Source organism: Diabrotica virgifera, chromosome 2, assembly GCF_917563875.1.
Source record: "Diabrotica virgifera virgifera chromosome 2, PGI_DIABVI_V3a".
NCBI lineage: Eukaryota > Metazoa > Arthropoda > Insecta > Coleoptera > Chrysomelidae > Diabrotica > Diabrotica virgifera.
The window spans coordinates 7,182,223-7,210,113 of record NC_065444.1 but is presented as its reverse complement, the minus strand read 5'-3'; the positions used below and the strand labels follow the sequence as shown (position 1 = coordinate 7,210,113).

Genomic DNA, 27,891 nt, shown 5'->3' with positions numbered 1-27,891 from the left:
AGGCTATAAGAAGATCTACAACTTTTGTAAATAAGCATTTTTCACATAACCTCAAAATATCCGAGAAAATTGGAAAATTCGATGTTTTTGATTTTTTTTTTTACCAAATATGGTGGAAACTTACCTCTTTATGTCCCAAACACGCTGTAATTTTTTTGTATAAAAATATTTTTTAAAACTCTTGTTTTTTATGTTTAAGGGAAAATGTAAGTAAGCATTTCTTCAATTGAAAAATCTCCCGAAATTTTTTTAGCTTTTTTAAAGAAGTTGGCATTTTTTTTTGTTTATTGAAACCTCTATTTTCTGATGGTGTAAAAAATATATACGTTACTGTGTAAAAGTTTGTCACAAAAGGCAAAAATCGGAAATTGATTTTCAACCCCTCACCATTTTCAGATTCTCAGACGTAATGTAAGTTGCATAGCGAGTAGGTGCAGCCCAGCCAGACGCCGCGCCGCGGCCATTATGTGTACCATGATGACACATACAGTGAATCAAACGTACGTGTTGATGACATTATGGATGAGAAACCAACGTCAAATGAAGAAAATGTAGACGAAGACCATGATGGTCTAGAAGATTTAGAGGAAACTGCAGAATATGTAAGCATTACCGAATGTGATGAAGAAATGCCATCAAAGAAGCAAAAACTTAATTAATTGATGAAAAATTGGCCATTAAAATTATAATAATTACTTTCTTTTGTATTAAATAAAACTTTTTCGTTAAAAAAGTTGTTGCGACTTTTAATTTGGTTCATGAGAAAAAAGTTTAAAAAAAATGTAGTTTATAGGTAAGTAGGCCGACTTTAAAAAAAAATATAGTTTAAAAAAAATAAAAAACACGCTTTTAAAGCACTAAAAACTTACAAATAACTTTTAAAATTAAAGCTAGTAATAATTTATTTTTAAATTTTTAGTGCTTTAAAAGCGTGTCTTTTATTTTTTTTTAACTATAATTTATTCACAAAATTAAAAATCACAGACAACGGCATTAGCGTAGTAAATTTTTAACAGAGGTTTGTTGGTTCCTGCTCGCTATGCAACTTATATTACGTCTGAGAATCTGAAAATGGTGAGAGGTTGAAAATAAATTTCCGATTTTTGCATTTTGTGACAAAATTTTCCACAGTAACGTATATATTTTTTTACACCATCAGAAAATAGAGGTTTCAATAAACAAAAAAAATGCCAACTTCTTTAAAAAAGCTAAAAAAATTTCGGGAGATTTTTCAATTGAAAAAATGCTTACATTTTCCCTTAAACATAAAAAACAAGAGTTTTAAAAAATATTTTTATACAGAAAAATTACAGCGTATTTGGGACAGAAAGAGGTAAGTTTCCACCATATTTGGTAAAAAAAATTTTTTTTTCAGTGAGAAAAAAAAATAAAATCAAAAACATCGAATTTTCCGATTTTCTCGGATATGTTGAGGTTATGTGAAAAATGTTTATTTACAATAGTTATAGATCTTTTTATTGCCTACAACTTTGCGATTTAACTTTTTTCGATAGGATGTGCCGTTTTGCCGCAAATCGTAATTAACCGTTTTCACCCCTAAAAACGCTCCCCCAACCCATGTTCCCCTCATCCAGATTTGGTGGAAAATGTTCCACATGTTATCTAATATGTGTACTTTCATTTGGAATTGGTCTCATCCTGCTATTAATTTTTTATTTTTTTGGTCCATTTTAGAGCTATCTGCACTGGCCTACAATGAGAGCAAAAACAGGATATTATTAATACATAATACCTGCGAATTTATCCTACTGTATGGATTTTAATGAAATTTTGGGAATACCCTCTACTTATCCCCTAATTCAAAGTCTACGCTATACCGATGTACGCTTTTATCTTGGGGGCGGTTCCCACCCCTTATCGGGGGTTGAAAATTTGTTGGTCAAAATAACCATGGAAGTGGCTAGATAACCTAATTCTAAGCAAAAACTGTTCTATATTTTATTTTGAAAATTCAATACTTTTTGGGTCATTCATCTTTTGGTTTTACAATTATTCGTGAGTCTTTGCGGCGTTTACTATTGTCTTTCATTGGTTCCGATCCTGTGCTACCATTTCCCATGGCCTCACCTCCATCTTCTCCAGGTATTTCTGACTGCATCTTTCCACTTTTTGAGGTATTCGTGGTTGAAAATTTTCATTGAAAAATGTCACCTTTTCGGACAGTTTTTTTTTTGCGAATACCTTAAAAATTATGCATCTAACGAAAAAAACTATATAAAACATTTTTGTAGCTCATGAAAATTCGTTTCTTCATAAATCTTCTAGTTATAATACAATAAGAGATGGTGAAGAGATTTTTTTGAAGCATGATCAAATCGGTTTGTTCAACTTGAAATAACAGAGACATGGTCGATTTTAAGGGTATAATTCTACCAATATCTTTTGTAGTGCTTGAAAAGAGCTTTAAAATGAGCACTGTTAAATAAATGACAATTTACATTCAATCCAAGCGAGATTTGGTGCAAAAAAATTTATGACAAATATATGAAGTACATATCGTCCTATTAGAGGTAAAACTCACTAACTACACTTTTCAGAAAGTGGAGAAAAATCGATTTAAAGGTACAAATTGTTTTTTGAATTCACCTGACTTGAATATTGGAATTTTTTTAATGCAACTTTAAAGAATAAATAAAAACAGATATTTTAAGACATATTTCGTCACAGGAACTATGATACAATCCCTATTAGATAAATTTTTGTACTTAAGGGGGTATTAGTACGCTATGGTCAAAATAGGTGGCCAATTTTTAAACTAACGTTTAACAGTTCTTTGAATAGGTGGCAGCACGTACATATATTTTATTATTAAATTTAGTTCTCTGAACGACACCGCATTGATGCCATGTATTGCAACTTAGGCTCGGCACATCTCGATCTTAATCGTACTTTGTATTTACAGACGACAGTTGTTAATCCTTTCTTTACCTGCCTAGGGTAAATTCTCATTAATAGATACTAAACGTTCATTCATTTGGATATAGTTTATTATTTAATATTGTATTATACGGCAATTCGTAATTCTTTACCTGCTCAAAAGGATTTATTTCAAACTAAAGAAATTTGCAATTATTTGAAATACAAGTAAGTGCCTATCTAAATGACCAAAAAAGAATTATGCTAATTCTCAGAATGAAGATCGAGTATAAAATTAGTATTTTTAATAAATGTAAAATACGTAAGTCAATTGAAAAACAGAGTCACTACAATAACTTTTTTCATATTGAATGTTTTTTCAACAGGGAAAGTTTTTTCCTCGGAAAATTTCACATTTTCATTTCATTTCTCATTTCAACATGCGAGGCAGAATAATAATTAGCCTAATGAACCACTTACTTAAAACATTTTTAAAAGTAATATACTGCAGAATACCTATATAAAAAATGCGAAGAACAAGTATCACGGACAAAGTGCAAAGATTTGATTCCGCAATGCCTTGCCCTTAGGCACCCGAGAGGCTCTATTGACTGTCTAAGTGCTATATATTTGTTTTATCGACTACAAAAAGGCATTTGATAGAGTACAACATGATAAGCTGCACATACTCATAAATTATCTTGGAGGAAACTGGATTAGATGATAGATCTAAACAACATTAGATATGCCGACGACGCAGTAGTTTTTGCAGATAGCCTAGATGATTTGCAAAGAATAATGTCGCGCATATAAGACATAAGTAGTGAACATGGAATTTCAATACGAAAAAAAAAGAAAGTAATGGTAGTCATTAAGAGCGAAATATAATACATATACGGCTTTTGGTTAACCAACAACCAATTGACAGAGTGGACAGCTACACATACCTTGGTACCTACATAAACAGTCAATGAGACCACTCTAGTGAAATAAAACAACGCATAGGAAAAGCGAGATCAGCGTTCATAATGATGAAGTCTCGTTTCAGAAGTCACATTTACCACTTGTTAACAAAATTTCTATTATCAGATCCTATGTATTTTCTAGATTATTATACTGAGTAGAAGCCTGGACTCTTTCCGAAACTTCTTTAAGAAAACTCAAGGCATTCAAGATGTGGTATTACAGTCGCATTTTAAGAATTTCGTGGATGGGTCGTGTGACTAATGTTGAGGTCTTACGTAGAATGGGCAAGGAATGCGAGATTATTAACACACATTATTATCAAAGAGCGCAAAGTAGAATATCTTGGCCATGTTATGAGGAATGAATAGAGATTGCCGCTACTCATTCTTCAGGGCAAGGTATTGGGAAGAGAGGACCAGGGAGAAGAAGAATATATCTGAGAAACTGGTTCAATACCTACATCGACAAACAGACTATTCCGAATAGCAGCATGCAAAGTTAGGATAGCCATGCTGATCGCCAACATTCGGAACGAATAAGCACCGTGAGAAGAAGAATATCTCATTTTAAATTCTTCTTCATGTGCCTCGTCCGTTGCGGACATTGGCACGTTAGTCCATGAGTGTCTTCTTCTTCTGGGTCCACGTTTGCTCTCTATTTTACTCTGTATTGTCAGTGGCAGTATACGATATTTATCATGTCTCATAATATGATCGAGGTATTCAGGTTTCCGTTTCTATTGTGAAACAGATTTCTCATTTTTGTTTTCTCCTCAGCGCAATACCTCTACGTTGGTAGTGTGAGTCGTCCAGGACATTTTGAGGATAAGTCGGTACACCCACATTTCGAATACCTCTAGCCTTTTCGATAATGTTTCCGTTATTGTCCAGGTCTCTGCTCCATACAACAAGACTGGAAATACATAGCATTTTAGCAGCCGTATTTTTAGTGGGACATATATGTCGCAATGATTGAATATATTTCTCATGTTAAATGTAGCTCTGGCCTTTTCAATTCTACATCGTATTTCGGTTGTTTGATCCCATTTCTAGTTGACGACTGTTCCAAGGTATACATATACTTCTACGTGTTGAATTGGTTTTTTATTTTCAATTGTCTGGCAGGTTTTTGAGTTTTGCTCACCAGTGTCCATTTTTGTTTTATTTATGTTGATGGTTAAAATCTCTTTTTTCACTCGCTCTTTGTAGGTACCCGGGTATGACAGGCCTGTCGATACTGCTAGCAACCACAACTGTATCGTCTGCATATCGGTTTATCTAATTATTACTCCAGTAAATTTCAATATTTTTTTTCACTTACGGAAATATTTGACATAAATTAATCAATGATTATACAATATTGTTTTGTCTACAATTTTTTTATTAGGATAATGCCTCAACAAATACTAATGGCCATTGGCATGTGTAATGTGTGTAAAAATGTCGACGTCATCGTCTTTACAAAGAGACGCTAATTGTATCCGAACAATGCGTTATTTGCGGCCCTATAAAAATTAAATTTGCCAGAAAGTGAATAAAACTGAAATTGTTTTTAGATCCGCCCCACATAACATACTAGAGCTTACTTATGTTATTTATGTATTATGTCAAAACTAGTATAATCCCCCAGTAAACACTTTGAGTCATTTTGAACCTCGTTTAACTTTCAACCATTCGTATAACGTCACGGTTTCAAGCATAAAAAATGTATATTTGTATTGTTAAGACACTGTGACGTTATACAATCATGATTGAAAGTGAAAGTCAAACAAGGTCCAAAATGCGTACTGGGAGGGGGTGGGGCCACTTTTCTAAACAAAACCGCGTGATTCATCGTATTTCCGTGGTTACAAAACTCGTTTTCAATTGTTTATAGATTTTCTTAAAATCCGGCAAACGCGCATCTGTCTCCATTTAATACATCACTGCTGCCATCTACTAAATGACACGTGAACTCATCTTCTCATCTATTAAGTGACAGCGGAACTAATTTATCACTAGAAAAATGCCAACCTATTGCTGTAATTTCAACAAAATCCCCAGATTGCAGCTTTTAACTAAAATTTTTACTTTTAGGTACAGTTAATTTAAAAATTATGGCAGTATGGACAATGAAATTTTGTTTAAAATAAAGCTTTTTGCATAGTTAATCGTTTCTGGTAGTTATTTTCCACCCAAGTTCAAAAATTATTATGCAAAACGAATTTTTATAGCAAGTTACTAAGTAAGTTATGACATGGACTCCTTTATGTACAGTTATAAAAAATATACTGCTTTCTTTGGAAATTTTAACTAGATACTATTAAAATAGAAAGTCTACAGTTCACGTACATACCCCTAAGTTGAAGATTGGTTTTGAAATAGTGACGGTAACTGTACCTAAAAACTATATAAATTTTAACATTGTGTCATACCACCTTAACGAGTTTTTCCATGAACACAATTATTGGATACTGATATCCTATTAGAGGTAAATAAAGCTCACTAACTACACTTTGTACTTGACAAGTTTTTCCTTGAACACAATTATTGGATATTGAGAAGTTAATGCATTTGTCTCCATAAAATCTCGCTGACTTACAACAATAACAGTCTATTATTTAAAAAATGAACAATAAGTTTCGTTCTTAGAAAATAAATAGCAATTCTTTCGGCATTTATGACAGCCACAAAAATCGCCTTCTTAATTGCAAAATAGATTATGTTACCCTTTATGTAAGCTAGCATGGTTAGAAAGAAATTTAATCTCATATTTCTTTTATCAATCGCCGAACAGATAATGCACACAAATATAATGTACAGTTTCAACAATACAATGTAACACACAAGTCGCCTGCTTAATCGCAAAATAGATTATGTTATCTAATGTATTTTTTGAAAGATCACTAAGTACCGATTCGGCATTCCAGATTGTAAGGAAAAATTCACTAAGTGCAATAATAAGTTTTAATGAGTTTTACCCTGAAACCGAAATTCACAATATTGCACTCCATATTGGAAGGAAAAATTCACTAAGTGCAATAATACGTTTTAATGAGTTTTTCCCTGAAACCGAAATTCACAATAATGCACTTAGTGAATTGTACCATAAATTATCTCAGCAATTAGAAGGGTTAGAGCCCCAGGTGACTACTCCAGAGCTGGGCAGTACCGTATTGAGTTCAAATTGACGAAAATGTCAAAATCTCAAAAAAGTGCACTTAGTGAGTTTTACCTCTAATAGGACGATACTCATCCACCAGAATTTAAATGCATCGTTTTCCTTCTACAATACCTTTTATTATAGTGTTATTTCTATGTTCAAAAAGTTGGACAGGTTTAAAAGGAATGGTATTTGAGAAAAATAAGATCAAATTATAGAACACATTTTTAAATTTTCTTAAAAATCTTCTTTTTCTCCATGTAACTCTATATTTTTATAGTCTATCTTTTTTTCTTAACTCTTAACAATTACGAATTAAGATAAAAAGCGCCATAGGATATAGGGTAGACTTTGTTTCTTGAGCTATTTCCTACTTGTGAAAATATCAAGGAAATTGATGCAGTAGGATGGAATTCGGAGCCAAATACCCTCACTGACTGCACTAATTACAAGGGCGGATCCAGGGAGGGGGCCATGGCCCCCTCCGAGAATTAAAAAAAATATAAATTTAAATATTGACCGTTCAAATGTTCTTAGTTTTAAACACATATAATATGAATGAAACAGGGGATAAATATGTTTTCTGGACTAGAATTGAACAAAAGCAGTAACAGAAGCTTCAAGAATGACATATTATGATGATTTATAAATCAAAATATAGATAAGTGCCAGTTGTTAGAACGATCTTGGCAGCCATCAAAATCCTATCAATTTCCATATTCTATACACACAAAGAATAAAAAAGAAATGAAGCGTTACTTGGATCACCAGAACTTACAACAAAGAGTTGGTTGGTATTTTCGAACAGTCAAAAGGGATTGTTTTACAAGTATTGAATTTTATTTTTCTAATGAAAAATATGGTCATAATAAAGGGATGACAGCCGAAAGCCTTGTCATGAAACCTTTAACATCTTTCGCTAAACTCATGGGCAAAGACGGAGCCATACAAATCCATGAAAAAACATCATACCACAAGGAGTGCGTTGAGGTTTAGGTCGATTTTCTACAAAGTTATCACAACCCGCAAAAGTCAGTCAAACCAGAAAAACTCTCAAAGGTCTAAAGAGATACAAAAAAATAAAGAAAGACTACGACCAATAGTAACGTCTATAGTGTTCTTAGGTCGACAAAATATTCCTCTAAGAGGTTGGCGCGATGATGGCCTTCTACTTCTGCTTCTGGACGAAAATTGTTAAGATTTAAAATCTCATCAGGAGGTAAGACTATTCAACGACACCTATCCGCAGCAACATACATTAGTAACACCAGTCAAAATCAATAATTAAGAGGAAACACTAGCGATCAACAGGTAGCGAAAACGCGTTCCAAGATTGCGGCTGTAATTTTGAATATTTTTTCGAGATATTTGGCACACGTATTGGTAATATAAAGAATGGCGGTACAGAGCCCAATTAGAAAAATATATTAATATGTGGAAATTACTCTGTAATTAAATACAATATTAAAAAAACGAGCCTGTACCGCCATTAAGAAGAACAAAAAAATACACTTTCTTCAAATAAATTTTTTATCCGATGCCTAGATTTTGTGTCATTTTGGAACTACTAAAATTTTTTATTTCATTAGTAGTTCCAAAATGACACAAAATCTAGGCATCGGATAAAAAAGTTTATTTGAAGAAAGTGTATTTTTTTGTTCTTCTTAATGGCGATACAGGCTCTCTTTTTTAATATTGTATTTAATTACAGAGTAATTTCCACATATTAATATATTTTTCAAATTGGGCTCTGTACCGCTATTCTTTATTATATTACGAATACGTGTGCCAAATATCTCCAAAAAATATTCAAAATTACAGCCGCAATCTTGGAACGCGTTTTGGCTACCGGTTGATCGCTACTGTATCACCTTAATAACATGTTGTGGTGAAGAAATAATTGAACAAAACATGAATCATGTTCAAAGTGCAAATTATTACTCTGTCATATTTGACGAAATAACCGACGTATCCCAAGTAGAACAGCTTTATCTAATTTGAAATACATACACAATAACAACATTCGTGAAAACTTTGTCAAGTTAATTGATGCGTATGAGAACATAAGAACAATTATTAGTGAAAATCAAGAAAGAGGGAAAGAACAAGGCCTGACAGAGTGACAGGAGAAGCATTTGAAAAAATAGTATTAAACTTGTTGAAAGAACTGCACTTGGATCAGAAGAAATGTGGATGAATCTGTAACAACTTTAATAATTCTTTAATAACGATAACTTTTGAATATCTTTATAGAACTCAAACGTGTGTAAAAAGTGCCTTCAAACTCACCATTTTAACCGTAATTTTTAAAAATTACCCCCTGGCCCCCCGGTACACCTCTCCAAAAAAAGTTCATGGCCCCTCCCGAAAATCCGTCCTGGATCCGCACTTGACTAATTAGAATTTACATACATAAATATATCAATGAAACGGATACGATTAAGCTTGTTTGAGAATAATGTAGTTTTGTCAATAATTAACAATATCTAATACTTTTATCAACTACAATAATTATTATAAAATAAACAAAAAGAAAATATAATGTCTGGTGCAAATTAATTATTGGACCAAATATTTAGCCAGGTTACCATTGTGTGAAGTCACCCTTTATTTTAAAATGGCAGCAATTTTCTTTGGCGAAAGTAACAACTACCAAAGGCATCTGAGAAAGGTCAAATACGAAAAATAAAAGGTAAAAAACGTCAAAAACAAGAGTCAAAATATCTACAGTGATGAGCGCGCTAATAACCGGCAAAATAACTCAAAAGATGGAAAACATATCAAGTTGTGAGATAAAAAGAAATTACACAAGTGGAGAGGTGGGAAATTTAGCGATAAACACCTATAAATTTACATTCTATTTATTGTTTTCCATCTTTAGACGTATCAAAGTAGTATGTCAACTAAAACTGTCATTGTCGCAGTGGCAGTTGCCTAACTCGTCCGATACGTCTAAAGGTGAGAAACAATAAGTAGAATTTATAGATTTTTATCGATGAATTGTCCACCTCCACTCGTTTCATTTCTTTTTATCTCACAACTTAATATGTTTTCCATCTTTTGCGATATTTTGCCGATTGTTAGCGCGCTCATCACTGTATATTTATACCTATACCACCTACAATCACGACCACCAACGTATAAGAATCTATAATATGTATACAATAACCAATAACTGATAACTATTATAGTTATGCAACTGACACCAATTATTATAAAAAATGTTTTTGTGTGAATATTCACTTTCAGGATCAAAGTTCACAATATTAAAAAATAAACTTAGCTGATTGTGAAACGGCTGTATGCAACATTGTATCCACAATGTATGAAGAAAAAAATAATATTATCACTATAACCGTTCAATGGTAGTTTAAACGCAAAATGTGAAGTAGTTTTCAAGAAAAATGTTTTTAATATTATACTACATAATCGTCCCTGCCATTCCCATTATTCCCAACTATCGAATGTGAAAAGTGGTACTTTTCAGGAGAGCAAAATAACTCTTTTTTAGAGACTCCTAAATCAGCGCATTGACAAATGGGAATTTTTTTATATTTTTTCTATGTAATATTTAATCCTTGTTAGATTGAAGACAAAGGACATCGCACACATCTTATGAAAAATATAATGTCACTCAAATTCAATAAAATTTATACGAATAGATACGTTTTAAATTAACGGTCAAATCTTATCATTGCGCCAACTCTATATTTTCAATAATAAGAGCAGAAATTGATATAAATAAATCTGAAATCAAATGGGTACGTACATAAGTTAGAGAGAGAAAAAATATTTTAAAATACCCAAATTGTCGGTACTCCATAAATCAGCGGATTAGTTTCACTAATCCGCTTAGGCCCAGCGGGGTTTAAGCTCCTTTTGAATAGCACCCAGAGCAATAGTGATACTTTTACTGACTCCAAAAATGTGATTTCGATAAACTTTAATTGCAATTTGCGCCGTAATAATTAAGAGTTGGCGCAATGATAAGATTTGACCGTTAATTTAAAACGAATCTATTCGTATAAGTTTTATTGAATTTGAGTGACATTATATTTTCCATAAGATGTGTGCGATGTCCTTTGAACTGCCTTATCATTTTTTTCTTTCCAAAAAATCACATTCGTTACTTTGCTTTTTGTATTAATCAAAGATTTGTTTCGAGTCCGATGTTTCAAAGTAGCGAATGTATAATAGCGAATAACTGAATAACTGTATAATCAAATAATGAAAATCTATTAAAATGAAATCATAAACTGCCTCACAAGAATTTCTTGGAAGCGATACTGAAACAGAATTCGCACAAATTGTAAACACGTGCATTTTGTTCTTCTCAGCAGTTTAGCATTTTCGACAGTTTACAGATTATAATTGAATACATAACTGTTATAAATTACAACACAAACTAACGAATGTGACACATTCGACATTCGTTCATTCGTTGTAGAAATATATACCTCTACTAGTTTACTAGTTATATTTATACAAAACAAGAGTATCGAATATACATACCATTTTCGTCAGTTTGCGGTCAAAAAAATGGAAAAATGTTCATATTCTATAGTTTAAACAGTAACGAGAATTTGGCACAAGATGTATGACGTGTATAATGCGAGGACAAGGTATCGAATCTGAAAAACCCGATTTTTCACATTCGATAGTTGGAAATGCTAGGGACGATATTTAGGGAATATATTATGTAAAATATCAATGTAAAATTATGTAAGAAAATAGTTTCAGAAATAAGTAGGAACAATAAAAAATATTTAAAAAAGGCAAAAGTCTTATACATAATTTTTGGACATCACAATTCACAATCGGACACCATAAGGCTACTTATTTTCGTTTAAGTTTAAGATTGCTGCTTTAGTATTTTTCCGCTCTTTTTAGTGTAGTGGAGTCACTGAAGGTGGATATGAGCTATTACCTCCGATTTTGTTGAACCTCCATCGATTTGCATGAAAATTGGTGAGTGGTTAGAGGATATCTCAAGAAACAAAGGTGACATGGTGCCAACTTGCGCTTTTACCCTGGGGGTGGATACCACCCCTACTCGGGGGTGAAAATTATTTTATTAAAAATAACCCCATAACTCGATAGAGGGACAAATTTCAAGCAAAATTTGTTATATAAGTTATTAAAATAAATCAAAACTTTTTGAGTTATTAAAGATCAAAGATTTTAATTTTTCTTGAGAAAAATGCATGTTTTTAACAAATGTTTCATCAATAACTCAAAAAGTGTAAGTTTTTACAAAAAAGTTATAACTATTAAAATTGAAGCTAATAAAAAATGAAATAAACCCCTTACTACAAAAACCTTTTAATGTTAACTAAAAGTGAGTTATAGGTAATTGAATGTATATTTTTTCGGCGAGTAAAAAACTCAAGTATTCAAGCCGAAATAACGGGACATTGATGCATTTTATAACATAAACGTATCAAACGTTTGTCAAAGTACTTAAAAATATCTATTAAATGAGCCCCCGAACATGTTGATAGCGTTAAAATTTATGCTCCAAAATTTTTTCAAAATTTATCTTTTAAAAATTTTTCTAAAAAATGTTATTGTTTTTTTTTTAATAACAACTCCGTTCGTGTTTACGATATCAGGTTCATCTAAAAACTGTTTGAAAGTTAATTCCAAGTGCTATTTAAGCACGTTGAACCTAATCTTTTAAACCCCTTACTTCTTTAAAAATAAAAGGTTAAATGACCCCGGTTGCATGGTTCCCACAGCAAAATTTAAGATTTAAACGTTTCTATCTCGGTTATTTTTTACCCTATAGAAATAGTAAAACAGGTAAAATATTTGTCATAGAAAAAACTAAAATTTGGTTATATATTATTTTTTACGTATATTGAGTATTTTTGGAATTATTATCAAAAGAATATGAAAATTACAATAATTTTAAAAATTATGATTTTTTTAAATTATATCTTTTTTTCAAAAATATGCATTCTAAACCGGTCAACATGATCGAAAACATTACTTATGCTAATATAAAAAAGTTCTTGTAAGAATTACTATAAATTTTAATTTTTGTGGAAATAGAATGTTTTATTTTTCACTTTTTCCTAAAAAAATCGAAACGGTTCTTTTATTTTCATTATAACTTGCTTAATTTTGACGCAATTACCTCGTTCTGAAGCTCATTTGATAGGTATTCCGAAGTACTTTGGTAAATGTTTTGCAGGAATATTTTATAAATTGCATCGTTTTCCCGTTATTTAAGCTTGAATACTTAGATTTGAGTACTCATCGAAAAAAATACACATTCAATTGCCAATAACTCAATTTGACCTAACATTAGTTTAGTTCTTGATGTGAGGAATGTATTCAACTTTTTATCTTCAACTTCAGTAATAATAACTTTTTTTGTAAAAGCTTATAGTTTTTGATTTATACGTGAAAAACCGATTTAAAACATGCATATTTTTACAAAAAATAAAATCTTTGATCTTTAATAACTCAAAAAGTGTTGATTTATTTTAATAACTTTATATAACAAATTTTGCTTATAATTTGTCCCTCTATCGACTTATGGTATTATTTTTAATAAAATAATTTTTACCCCGGAGAAGGGGTGGCATCCACCCCCAGGGTAAAAACGCAAGTTGGCATCATGTCACCTTTATTCCTTGAGGTATCCTCTAATTACTCACCAATTTTCATGAAAATCGATGGAGATTCAACGAAATCGGAGGTAAAAACCTTCAGTGACTGCACTAGTGGTTATCCTGATTTTTACCGTTATCAAAATAAGCGTTTACTTCTTTCGATGACATATTAAATATGTATTAGGTTCCCCTAAAGGTATGTATCCATACGTGGGTGCTCCCTGCACGGTGTAGCAGCTCCACATAGTGGATCTGTTGGTGCTCGCCGCTCACCCTTTTCGATTCAATCGGTTTGCGGTTTATATGTAGGGGAGCGCATGCCGTATCCCTTTGAGCAGCTACACCGAGCACATTTTCAGCTAGTGGAAATAATAGTTCCTTTCATGATAGGCTGATCAATTTGCTAAATGAACTGAAACTTAAAACTAAATTTTTGCACGAACGAATAAATCAGATCATAAGCTTGGCAGATGAGCAACAAGGTTTCGGTATGGGAAGGTCAAACAAAAATCGGTCCGAATGCGCAACAAAGTGGCGCAATCAATGTTTGGTATAAATGTTTAAAAAATTCGAGTAGCCGCTTTAAGAATAAGCACTTGTAGGTATTTTAACATTCCATTAACCATTGTAAATTAGTTATTTTAGAATTTACAGTAAACACGTGCATATTAGTACATATCTACAGTTAAAATAATTAGACGATATTAAGCAAGAAAAATTAGACTTTTTTCTTCTTTTAAGGACAAAAAAAGCAAATTCATTAACGGCACCGAATTCAAAATTATTTTGCACATCATATTACATTATTTGGTTAATAGTCCATTCTTTCACGGTTTTTGCTCTAAATTTTAAAGAACCGCTTGGATTGACATGAAATTTGGCATACGCATAGCTTACATGTTAAAGAAAAAAAGTGATATTGTGCCGATGTGTGCTTTTCCCCTGGGGGTGACTTTCACCCCCTCTTGGGGGTGAAAAAATATATGTCCAAAACAAGTCCGGAAATGGGTAAACTGACTAATTTTAAGTAACTTTTGTTCTATAGAGCTTTTTCGCCAAGTCAACACTTTTCGAGTTATTTGCGAGTGAATATGTTCATTTTTCAACAAAATAACCACATTTTTAGACGGTTTTTCGCAAATAACTCAAAAAGTAAGTATTTTGTCGAAAAAAGTGTTCTTAGCAAAAATATAGCCTATAAAAAATAAAAAAAAATGGTGTACGCGTTAGGTCTCTGGATCTCGTAGAACCAGAGTTATAGCCAATGAAAAATAGATTCATATTCACCAAATTTCAAATAGAATATTTCGACGTGAAATATCCAAAAAATTAAGCACTTTTTGGGGAAAACCCATTATAACTTTTTTAAAGTGTTCAAAAAACCTTTATTTCTGTTTTTACAAAAAGTTTCTAGCATTAAATTTAAGCAAGTTACGCTTAAAATAAAGTTGGTCCCTTTTGTTTTTGCAAAAAAAAATCGGGAAGACCACCCCCTAATTAGCAACTTAAATGAAATTAATCGTTACCGCTCCACAAATTATTTTACTTATGTTGTGTTTATAATATGATCTGTAAGTTTCATCGATTCAAAGTGCTTATTTTTGAAAAAATTTGGTTTCAAAGTAAAATTATTAAAAATTTAAATTTTGAAAAAATGCTTTTTTTTCAAAATAACTTAAAAATTGTTAGAGATACCAAAAATCTCGAAAAACAAAAAAAGTCAGATCTGCTTTTCTAAATATCATGTATTTTTTTGTTTTTCTGTTAGACAAAAATTGATCAAGATTTGGTGTTTCTAAATTTGCATACATTCGTGATCAGTGACTCGTTCAACCCCTTTTAACTACAGCCCTTTCAATAATAAGGACTTTGAACCGATGAAACTTACAGATCATATAAACAAGATATACACGAGTCAAGAAACTTGTGAAGTCGTAACGATTAAGTTCATTTAAGATACTAATTAGGGGGTGATTTTCTCGATTTTTTTACCAAAACCAAAAGGGACTAACTTTATTTTGAGCGTAACTTGTTTAATTTTGATGCTTGAAATTTTTTTTATAAAACAAAAATGAAGCTTTTTTTAAACACTTTAAATAAGTTGTAATGAGTTTTCCCCAAAATGTGCTTCATTTTTGGTTATTTCACGTTAAAGTATTCCATTTGGAATTTGACGAATATGACCCTATTTTTCATTAGCTATAACTCTGCTTCTACTAGGTATAGAGACGTGATATATACACCATTTTTTTAAATTTTTTATAGGCTATATTTTTGCTAAGAATGTTTTTTCGACAAAATACTTATTATTTGAGTTATTTGCGAAAAACCGTCTAAAAGCGTGGTTATTTTGTTGAAAAAATGAAGATATTCATTGCCAAATAACTCGAAAAGTATTGACTTAGTGAAAAAACTCTATAGAACAAAAGTTTACTTAAAATTAGCCAGTTTGCCCATTTCCTGACTTTCTTTGGACGAATATTTTTTCACCCCCAAGAGGGGGTGAAAACCACCCCCAGGGCAAAAGCACATATCGGCACAATATCACTTTTTTTCTTTGACTTGTTAGCTATGTGTATGCCAAATTTCATGTCAATCCAAGCGGTTCTTTAAAATTTAGAGGTTTTGCAATATTTTACCGTTAATGAATGGACTATAAACCATCCAATTTTTGTTGGTAAAAAAATATATTAATTTGTCTGCACTAAATTACGATTGTAATTTTGTAATATTAGGTTTAAATTTTATAGTCGATTTCCGAGCCTACTATACAGATGAAATATTCGTCATAAAACAGATTACAGAGAAAGCATTTAGAATACAATAGACCCGCATTATTATGTTTGATCGACTTGAAGAAGGCATTTGACAAAGTAAGACTTCAAGATGTAATACATCTCTTGTATAATAAAGGGGATACATAATAAGAACAATGAAGCCCAAAATAAAGATAGCTTACAAAGACTAGTTCACAGATTTAATACAACAGAACAGCATAAGCATTTAACATGCTTTCAACTCAGAAACCTAAACAATAGTGATTGATTACAATATATGTAAATAATTGGTTATTTTTTTTTTCAGGCTTTAATTCCAAGTTTGCGAGTCAGTTTTGGGATATTTCTAGCAATGTCAAGGCTCCAATTATATACAAAGGACGATCAAGATCCAAAGCTATGGGACGATGGATTCATGTATGCACCTGTCTTATTTGCTGCTGTTTGGGCAATATTCGGTAAGAGTTTATACTAATAATATTTTATGATTGCAAGGTACTTTGGCTATACTATACATCTAGTTTTTTGTGAATAAAGAATATACACTGCGCGTCAGAAAAAAGGGGGTCACCCACATAATTTAGGAAATTTTATACACTCCCCGGCACAAAATTCTGCCACTAAACATTTTTTATTAAGTTTGACAATTTATAACTATTATTTTGTAAAAACAAAAAAACCTACACAGAATTAAAAGCTTCAAATTGTATTTTCGTATAAAATCGTTTATTTAAACACTATCTAAAAGTCGTCCACATGGATTGCAAAACGTTTTCGTTCTGAACAGAACATCTTCAGTGCCTGGAATGAAGTATTTCCACGTTAGATTAAGGCAAAAAGGTTAAAATTGTGACTGTTAATGAGAAAAATATGTGGAGAATACTTACATTCCGCAAAGTAGTTGTAACTAGCACACCAATGAAGGTGGTAACTTCATAATATATGGCTTACATTATAAATTTTGATAAAATATTGTGACTACAAGTCGATGTTACAAGATTAAATTATGTATGTGCCTAAAGAGCAACATGCTTCCCTGCTCGAAAAAACTAGGTACTTGCCATTTCAATTAGCAGAGACCAACTGATATAAAAGGAAAAGGAATGACAAAGAGTGACATGACAAGACAAGGTAAAGTCAATTTTTGGTTACGAACTTCTGGGATTTTCCCATTGATTTTATTATTTTGTACTCCGATTTTCAAGATTCTTGCATCAGTTTGTAGGTACATGTACCTATTGATATCGTTTGATATTATTCCAGTAACAAAAATTTTTTGTTTTATAGATGGCATTATACGGAGGTGAATGGAAGCGTTGTATTTTCTCCTAACTTTAAAAAATTCTGTGGAAAAATTGAAAGGCTGATTTTATTTCATACTCCTTTCGTATTATGTCGGGGGTATCCCTAAGATTTTGTTTTTTGGATTATCCGACTATCTCTTTTCTTGTAAAAGCCGTAAATAAAAACATTGCTATGAGGGTTTATTTATTTAATTAAAAATATCAAACGCACTAAAATTAACAACAAAACAATTCAATAGCGGGTATGTCCCCCCTCGCAGCAACGACTGCTAGCGATCTGTTTGGCATCGAATAAACAAGATATGTTATCCTTGCCTGGAGAATGGCCCGATATTCCTCTACCAGGTCAATCACTGTACCAAATTTTCTGGAGGCCTAGGATGATGGCGAATAACTATTTTCAATTCATCCCATAAATGCTCGATAGGATTGAGATCTGGGCTGCATGTGGGCCATTCTAATTTTATGAATTCAACCCCTATTTAAGATATTACATGTACATATATGTTTATGAGTCAATCACTGTTTTTATTTACAAAAAATTGTGCAGATCTTACAAGAAAAGAGATATTCGGATAATTCCAAAAACAAAATTTTAGTGTTGCGTCCGGGATAATATGAAGGGACTATAAAACAAAATCAGCTCATCAATTTTTCTATATAATTTTTTAAAGTTAGGAGAAAATACAATGCGTCCATTCACCCCCGTATAATTCCATCTAACAAAAAAATTTTTGTTACCAGAATAATAACAAACGATATCAATACATGTACCTACAAACTGACGCAAAAATCTTAAAAATCGGTGTAAAAATAAAGTTATAACTTGTCAAACTTAATCAAAAATTTTTAGTGGAGGAATTTTGTGCCGGTGAGTGTATATATTTTTATATATTTCTTCATTTTTTTAATTTGTTTTATGTTAATTAAATTAAATGAATTACCACCTGTACTGAGAAGCTAGATGCCTGTAAAGAGAGTAAATAAAACTGCAAAACCTATTAATAAACCATAAAATTCTCAGAACTTGTTATTTATGAATCAAAGAAGCTTCACGGAATTGATTGTTTTGAGAACCATTATAGTGTTCTAAAGTAAATCTGAGATATCTATATCTAATATCTATAGGCTAGTTTTTATTAAGCTCTTTATGCTAAATAAACAAATTATTATATAGATACTGATACAACACTGGCAGGAAAAAAATGTTAGCCCATTTATTTGTGGCAAACAGTAAAGTCATTGCGGTTATGGCCACAAACCACAAGGAGTCAACCCACACCCGACAAATACGGAAATGTAAAACCATAAATAAACCCGAAAATATTGGTCATAAATTACACCACAGATTCTGGGGTCAAAAATAGGTTGATTGAACCTCCTTGCCTATATACAATAGTGCACACAAAAAAAGTTACAGCCCTTTGAAGTTACAAAATGAAAATCAATTTTTTTTTCATATATCGAAAACAGAGATTTTTCATTAAAAATGGACATGTGGCATTCATATGCCACCAGCATCTTAAATAAAAATTGAAGTGAAATTTGTGTACCCCATAAAAATTTTATGGGGGTTTTGTTCCCTTAAACCCCCCAAACTTTTGTGTGCGTTTTAATTTAATTATTAGTGTGGCACCATTAGTTAAACACACTGTTTTTAAAACATTTTTGCCTCTTAGGACTTTTTCGATAAGCCAGTGTTTATCGAGATATTTTGAATATTTATCGAATCCACCACATATTTGTATATGGTTAAGTACGATTATAGAGACCTGTTAATAATCTGAAAATGTATTTATAATTTACATTTTTAGGTATATTTTGAAAAAGAAGCCACATCTCGATAAAAGGTGACTTATCAAAAAAAGACTAGGAGGCAAAAAAGTTTTAAAAACACTGTGTTTAACTATTGGCACCACAATAATAGTTTAATTGGAATGTACACAAACATTTGGGTGGTTTAAAGGAACAAAACTCCCATAAAGTTTTTATGTAAATATATTAAAAAAGTAGCCGCATCTCGATAAAAACTCTCTTATCGAATAAATACTAAGAGGCAAAAAAGTTTTACAAATGTTGTTTAACTAATGGATGTACCACAATAATGAATTAATTGGAACGTACACAAACGTTTGGGGGGGTTTAAGGGATCAAAACCCCCATAAAATTTTATGGGGTGGACAAATCTCATTATACTTTTCTACCCTGTATTTTTCTGTCTTTTATAGCAGCATTGAGTGTTCGATCTTGATTCATCTTCATGCCCAGGTAAACCATGTATATACCAATTGGTTTGTTTTGTAGCAGAAAATCATACAGAATAAGAGACACGTTATTTTCTGGTGACAAAGCTAGACACCTCAGAGATATATTGAGAAATACATCCAACATCACCTCTTGGTTTTCCAGAATTTATTCCACATACTGTATGTAATGGTGCGTTTCTGTAGAGACTCTTGTTTGATACGCATATTGTCCCTGATGTATCAGATTTTCAAAGAATACACCATTCCTAATATGCATATTGAGCAGTTTTTCTAGTCTTCAATGCGAATAGAAATGAGACTTATTCGCCTCAGGGACTTTGCCAGGTTTAGGTATAAAATATACATAGGTCAAACTGGCAACAGGTGTATTCTCAAAAAATTTGATAGTGTGTAAAATTGTAAACCTTTTTAAAAGTTGTAAAAATCACATTTAACAGGTATTTGGTGTACCTACCAATGGATGTCTCATTGAAACAAAGAAAAAACAGCTGTGCAGAATATGTGAAGAGGGCGGAAATAAATCCAATACAACATTCATATCAAAGAATTAAAATTGAAAATTATTGTCATAAAATGCAGGTTAAATTATGAAGTTAATTTTAAAAGTAAATATTTAAATATGTATACAAAATTATAAAAAAAAATACAATCAAAAACTGTTTGACCCTGTATAGAAGGAATTAAATGAAAACAAAAACAAGAAGTCATACAGTCTTTCCAATTTAGGTATAAAAACACCTTTACTAGCCCCCCTTCTTGCGGTCCCTATTCCATACAAATATTTCTGCTGAATGGTTTCAATACAATTATGTTATTATTCTTATATCCTTATCACCAATACCATTACTACTTAAGTATAAGTTTGCTGTATATTCTTTTGTCAATATGTAAACATATTTATATAATCATACTGTTTATCAACATTGACTGATAAGACTGTGGTTATCAAAAACAAATATAATAATTTTTAAAACAACATCACTAACAATGAACTAATAAAAAGGATGATTCAATAAAAATGTGTTGAAACATGTATCATTGGGCATGATTCATACATGCCCCAATGAAATAATGCAATTTGTACCAACACATATTTGTACCAACACATAGCCTTAATAGCCTATAAATATTTGTGATATGAATCAATTTAAAAATGTTTAAATGTGCTGAAAGTAATTTTTTATAATTAATAATCTACAAAAAGTGCTTTGATTAGCTAATTTTTAAATATGATAGTAAAACATAGTGAATAAATAATATGTACCGGGTGTCCCAATAAGAATGGCTCTCGGCCATATCTCAGGAACCGTTTATAGTACAGCTTTGGGAAAAAAATTTTTGCAACAAAAGTTGCCTCGAGAAAAGCCTGGAAATTATTTGCATATTTGTAAGTCCACCACTAGAGGGCGTAATTGAATATCAAAAATTTAAAAATCAAAATTTTACAAAATTTACATAATGAAAGGGCACTAAAAATCCGATCATCGTATTCTTCGCAAAATTCTGCGAATATTTGATTTTACAATTGTAACTCTACCTTTGCAAATAAGAGGTGGGGGTGAGTGGGAACCTTGTTATGAAAAATGGCTGTAAGTCCGGTTCTGCTTAATCAATTTTTGCAGACTTGGTCTCGTTGAAAACAAATCTTTCGTTAATGTAAGAGTTATAATTACGAAACAGCCTAGTAAGTAATATGCCAGCTAGGGGGCGCTATTTTATGTTTTTCAGAAATCTAGTTTTCTTTGGAAAATATTAAATACAAGTATGCACTTTTAACCCTGTATTACAAAATTAGACCAAATTTCAACAGAATATCGAAAACCGCATGTCGATACCTTTTTTCTATCTCGAGATATCTTAAGAAACGTATAAATTGTAAACAAACTGATAATTACGTATTTTTTATGGGAAATAAGCCACAATTTTACTAAAAAATGAATTTATTAACGTTTCGAAGCCCAAATCGGGTTTCGTTGTCAAAATACAAAATACTATTAAAATAAAATAAACATGTTGTTGCTAAGTAAAAAAAATTCTTCTAATAATTTATTTAATCTGACTCATTTATATTGGCAATTCAGACGTATATTATACATTTTAAAGTAGAAGACTTTAAAATGATATCGCCAATATTTATGAGTTGCGTTCCTGGGACGACTTTACTAAAAGATAGTTCATTCGATTACATGAAATCAATCCCAACTCAAGAATATCCGTCGCAAAAAAATCATAGCATGTGATCTGTCTTTAAAAAGACAACCAAATGTAACGATGACAGTAAAATTCTCGCATTAGAGATTCCATAGTAAATCACGAGGGAAAACCAGGAAAAAACCTCGTGATACTATCCCGACATCGTAAGTATTTGGTCTTACATTTAATCTACCTTCAAAAAACTAATACCAAATTCTGACTTTAATATGTTTAAATTATTAATAATATTAATATTACATAGATATACAATAAGTAATACTAAAATATAAAATTTGTACTAACTCGATATGTTACTGACTTACTAATCGTGGTATTTTCTTTCTATTGACTTCCTCTTTCGAATAGGAAATAAATTCAACATTTCAACAACATTCAAAACAACAAACACATTGAGATCTATTCTATCTAAAACTAAACCTAACAATGAACAAGAAAGAACAAAGAATTGCATTTATAGAATACCTTGTGAATGCGAACAATTTTATTTAGGTGAAACATCAAGACCATTAAACGTTAGAATAAGTGAACATCAGTCTTATATTAAAAACAGAGAATTTGGTAGATCTCAGATATGTCAACACGCATGGGATAATAAACATAGAGTTCAGTGGAGAGATTCAAGTATAGTCCTGAAAGAATCAGATAGCAAAAAGAGAAAAATCTCAAAGAAGCGGCTCTAATTATGCTAAATGAAACCAATTGTGTCGCAAATTCCTCGGTAGAATGCAGTAGGATGTGGTTACCCATACTGAAAGAGGAAGTCAATAGAAAGAAAATACCACGATTAGTAAGTTAGTAACATATCGAGTTAGTACAAATTTTATATTTTAGTATTACTTATTGTATATCTATGTAATATTAATATTATTAATAATTTAAACATATTAAAGTCAGAATTTGGTATTAGTTTTTTATGCGAGAATTTTACTGTCATCGTTGCATTTGGTTGTCTTTTTAAAGACAGATCACATGCTATGATTTTTTTGCGACGGATATTCTTGAGTTGGGATTGATTTCATGTAATCGAATGAACTATCTTTTAGTAAAGTCGTCCCAGGAACGCAACTCATAAATATTGGCGATATCATTTTAAAGTCTTCTACTTTAAAATATATAATATACGTCTGAATTGCCAATATAAATGAGTCAGATTAAATAAATTATTAGAAGAATTTTTTTTACTTAGCAACAACATGTTTATTTTATTTTAATAGTATTTTGTATTTTGACAACGAAACCCGATTTGGGCTTCGAAACGTGAATAAATTCATTTTTTAGTAAAATTGTGGCTTATTTCCCATAAAAAAAATACGTAATTATAAAAATGCCACAAGGAAATAGCTTCAGAACAACATTAAACTGATAATGTCACCGGTAAACGAAGTTAAGGAAATCAAAGTGAAAACAGGTAGTGTGCTATGGAAACAAATTAGAGCGGGACACTTGCGGAGTGCTGACAGAAGTGAATATTTCTCATAGATTCAATTATATTCGGTTCGATTCAATTCGATTCCATTTAATTGGATTTAATTTTATTTATTATAATTATGCTTATAATTTAATATATTTAAAACATACCCAATTTAATACATAATATCAAACGTAGGAAAGAGTTTGAAAATCTTACAATCGCCGAAATTTTTAAACTTTTTGCTACGTTTGACAAACTGTACTAGTGATTTTACCCATTAATTTTATAATTAACAAACTTTCAAAAGAAGTTTTACTTCAAATTTGATAGTGAATTTAATTATTATTATATAAAATTAATAGGATGTTTAAAAATACAATTTGAGGATAAGAAGGTTGAAAGGAATAATGTAATCAACAAATTTAAAAAAGTCACTTTTGTATAAGGGCCTCCCATTTAATAAGAGTATCTAAAAATAAATGAACTCTTCCATGCATTATTTACGATTAAAATTTACACGAAGTATTTACTATACTTCATCAGTAATTAAATTTTTAAATTAAAAAATATCGGTTACATTATTAAGAAAAATATTAATCTAAAGCTTTATGTATCTTTATATCTTATTAATCCTAATTTTAACGAGTAAAATCACTAGTATATAATATTATGTATTAAATTAGGTATATATTATATATTTATATTAAATTATAGATACAATATATATTAAATAAAATTAAATCTAATCGAATGGAATCTAATTGAATCAAACGAATATAATCGAATCTATAATAAGTATTCACTTCTGTCGGCATTCCGCAAGTGTCACGCTTTAATTTTTTTCCACAGCACACTACTTGTTTCCACTTTGATTTCCGTAACTTCGTTTACAGGAGACATCATCAGTTATGTTTAAAAATTAACACGTTTCTCAATATATCTCGAGACAGAAAAAAGGTATCGACATGCGGTTTTCGATATTCTGTTGATAATTTGATCTAATTTTGTAATACAAGGTTAAAAGTGCATACTTGTATTTAATATTTTCCAAAGAAAACTAGATTTCTGAAAAACATAAAATAGCGCCCCCTAGCTGGCATATTACTTATTAGGCTGTTTCGTAATTATAACTCTTACATTAACGAAAAAGATCTGTTTTCAACGAGACCAAGTTTGCCAAAATCGATTAAGCAGAACCGGACTTACAGCCATTTTTCATAACAAGGTTCCCACTCACCCCCACCTCTTATTTGCAAAGGTAAAGTTACACTTGCGAAATCAAATATTCGCAGAATTTTGCGAAGAATACGATGATTGGATTTTCAGTGCCCTTTCATTATGTAAATTTTGTAAAATTTTAATTTTTAAATTTTTGACACTCAATTACGCCCTCTAGTGGTGGACTTACAAATATGAAAATAATTTCCAGGCTTTTCTCGAGGTAACTTTTGTTATAAAATTTTTTTCCCAAAGCTGTACTATAAACGGTTCCTGAGATATGGCCGAGAGCCATTCTTATTGGGACACCCGGTACATAAATATTGCAGGTCAATATTAAGCATAGGCGTGGCCAATTTTTTTGTCTGGATTTCAATGCTAAAAATTGTGCACTACCCTCCATATACTTTTTTTAATTTCCAACAATATTTTCAAATTGTATAAAAAACAGTTTACAAATTTTTGAAATAATTTTTTTAAATTCAAATTATATTTGTCAAGCTTATCTTTGACCACAGCAATGGCTCAGGACACACTCAATAAGGACACAAGACTACCAAAATTGGTAATGGCAATTAAACTCTAAATGTTGAGGTAGATAGAACAAATGCCGAAATTGAAGAATTAAAGGGAGAAATTATAGTCAGATACATAAAATCATTTCGCTTAAAATGGATAGTACATATACTAAGACGCACACACTCAGATGTGTTGAGAATGATAACAACTGGACGCCACTATGGCCCACGTGTATAGGAAGGCCTAGAAGAAGATGGCTGGATGATGTAGAACAAAATATAAGAACAATGCATGTTCAAGACTGACAAGTTCAATGCAAGAACAGAAAGAAATGGAAAAGAGTTAATGGAGCACGAAAGACACACACCAAGCTATAAATCACTACCTACATTCTAATACCACGTATGAGAATTTTCAGCAGAAAGAGTTAGAGGTTGATTCTGAGTATATTGCGCACGCTCTACTGAATTATTCTCACCCCAAGTATGAGAAATGTTTTCTCATACTTGGGATTAGAATCATTCGGTAGGTAGAGCGTGCACAATATACTCAGAATCAACCTCTAACTCTTTCGCCTAAAAATTCTCATACATGGTATTAGAATGTAAATCTTTTAAAACCAAACTTAAGCTGTATATTAGAAACAAGTGATGTAATACTTTATTATGTTAATTTTATGGGTGGGTATTGTATGGTATTATATGTTGTAAATTTATTTAAAGTTTGTTTAATTTCATTTGATGTTGCTTAGTTATATTTGATTTTTGTAAATGATTTGTAATATCTATTCTCTACATTTATTGTATATTAGGGTAACCTATTTAAATGAATAAATATCTATCTATGTAAATGTAGGTAACGAAATGACATACATAGAGAAATAATCCACCTCACTGATTAATAGATTATGGGAAGTACTAGATAAGACCACCATAAATCTATCTATTATACAGGCACTCAAAGACATATAGAAACTTGACATCAAAAATTAAAAGCAGAAATAGGGTATCAAAAGGTTTCCTGGTCACTAAAGGACTAAGGCAACGATGTATCTGTATCGCCACTATTATTCGATTTATATATTGATGAAGCACTTAGATTCAGTGATACTCAACCTGCGGCCCGCAGGCCGCATACGGCCCTCTGGCGTTTTTTTATGGGGCCTGAAGACTAACTAAAGGGCCCTGTGATCAAACTATTTGTCAAATTTCACGTGTTTTTTCAAATTATTTGATAGTGTGTCGATGTGTTTGAGGCGTGTTTGGGAGTGAGGCAGACAATTTAATGAATTTAATAACGCTGATTAAAAAGCAAGGTATTATTAAATTTTAATAATAAAATATTAAAATTAATGAACTCATTTTAAAAATAATCAATACTTATTTACTACATTGCAACGACCCATTTAGTAATATAGTATTTTTACTACAAAAGTGATATTACGTAGGTCAAAATTTTTGACGTAAGAGAACTGTCAAAACATTAGAATGTGACTTTTCATTATTGCCATGTTTATTATAAACATGGCAATAATGAAAAGTCACAATCTAATGTTTTGACAGTTCTCTTACGAATAAACATGGCAATAATGAAAAGTCACATTCTAATGTTTTGACAGTTCTCTTACGTCAAAAATTTTGACCTACGTAATATCGCTTTTGTAGTAAAAATACTATAGCAAGAAGAATTCAGTTACGGATTAACAAAAAAAAAATTTAAAATAATTGTGACCTTGAAACAACACCCTGTATATTAAAATTTTCAAAATTCGTCTGCACATTTGAAAAGGGCACAAAAACTAAGTTTAATTGCTCTCTTCGATTTTTTGCGAAGACAATTTAATGACATTAATTTTGAAATTATATCGAAATTTTTGTTTTGAAAGTTGGAGTTCTTAAAAATTTCGACATAATTTCAAAATTAAAATCATTGAATTGTCTGCGCAAAAAATGGAAATAGCAAAAAAATATACAAGGTAGTTCTAAAGTTATGGGCCCAGAAAGAAATGGGCAAAATTGATAAAACACCCTGTAACTCGGTTATAAAGTTGATGGAGCAATAAATTTAGTATGTCTAGAACCACCTCATTTACCTCTATTCACCATTCAAGTATTTCCGTTTCCCAATGAAACACTCTGTATACTACTTCATCTTGATTGCGGCCCGCAAGCTGTGGCAATAGCTAGTATGTGGCCCAGGAAAGACAAAGGTTGAGTATCGCTGCTTAGACAATGGAAGAAGAAGTGCAATGGAAATAGGACTACCAATAAGAGATACAAGACTCTACACACTGCACTATGCAGATGACCAAATTGTAATTGCACAGGACAAGGAAAATCTTGAATATAATATATTATGGCAAGGAAACTAATAGAGGAATATAGAAAATCCGGTCTGGAGGTGAATAAGAAAAAAACACAATATCTAAGTGTAGGAATGGAAGAAACAGGGAACCTGAACCTGGAACAGGAGACAATAATTGCAAGCTGCAGTGAATGCAGTGAATAAGTATATATGGGAATAAAACTAAAGAGTACAGGATGAAATGAAGAAGATATTAAAGAAAGGTTAACCCTG

General features: G+C 31.3%; 2 protein-coding genes across 2 annotated transcripts in view; one reads left to right on the top strand and one right to left on the bottom strand.

Moving 5' to 3' along the window:
* Positions 1–27,891, top strand: part of LOC126879418 (uncharacterized) — an 84,282-nt gene that overhangs the window by 18,178 nt on the left and 38,213 nt on the right. Inside the window, exon 2 of the mRNA XM_050642426.1 lies at positions 16,689–16,839. Coding sequence (XP_050498383.1) covers positions 16,689–16,839 — 151 coding nt within the window. The remainder of the gene's footprint in view (positions 1–16,688; positions 16,840–27,891) is intronic.
* The window catches only part of LOC114344326 (piwi-like protein Siwi), a 138,572-nt gene that overhangs the window by 106,247 nt on the left and 4,434 nt on the right, over positions 1–27,891 (bottom strand). The gene's annotated exons all lie outside the window — the stretch shown is intronic.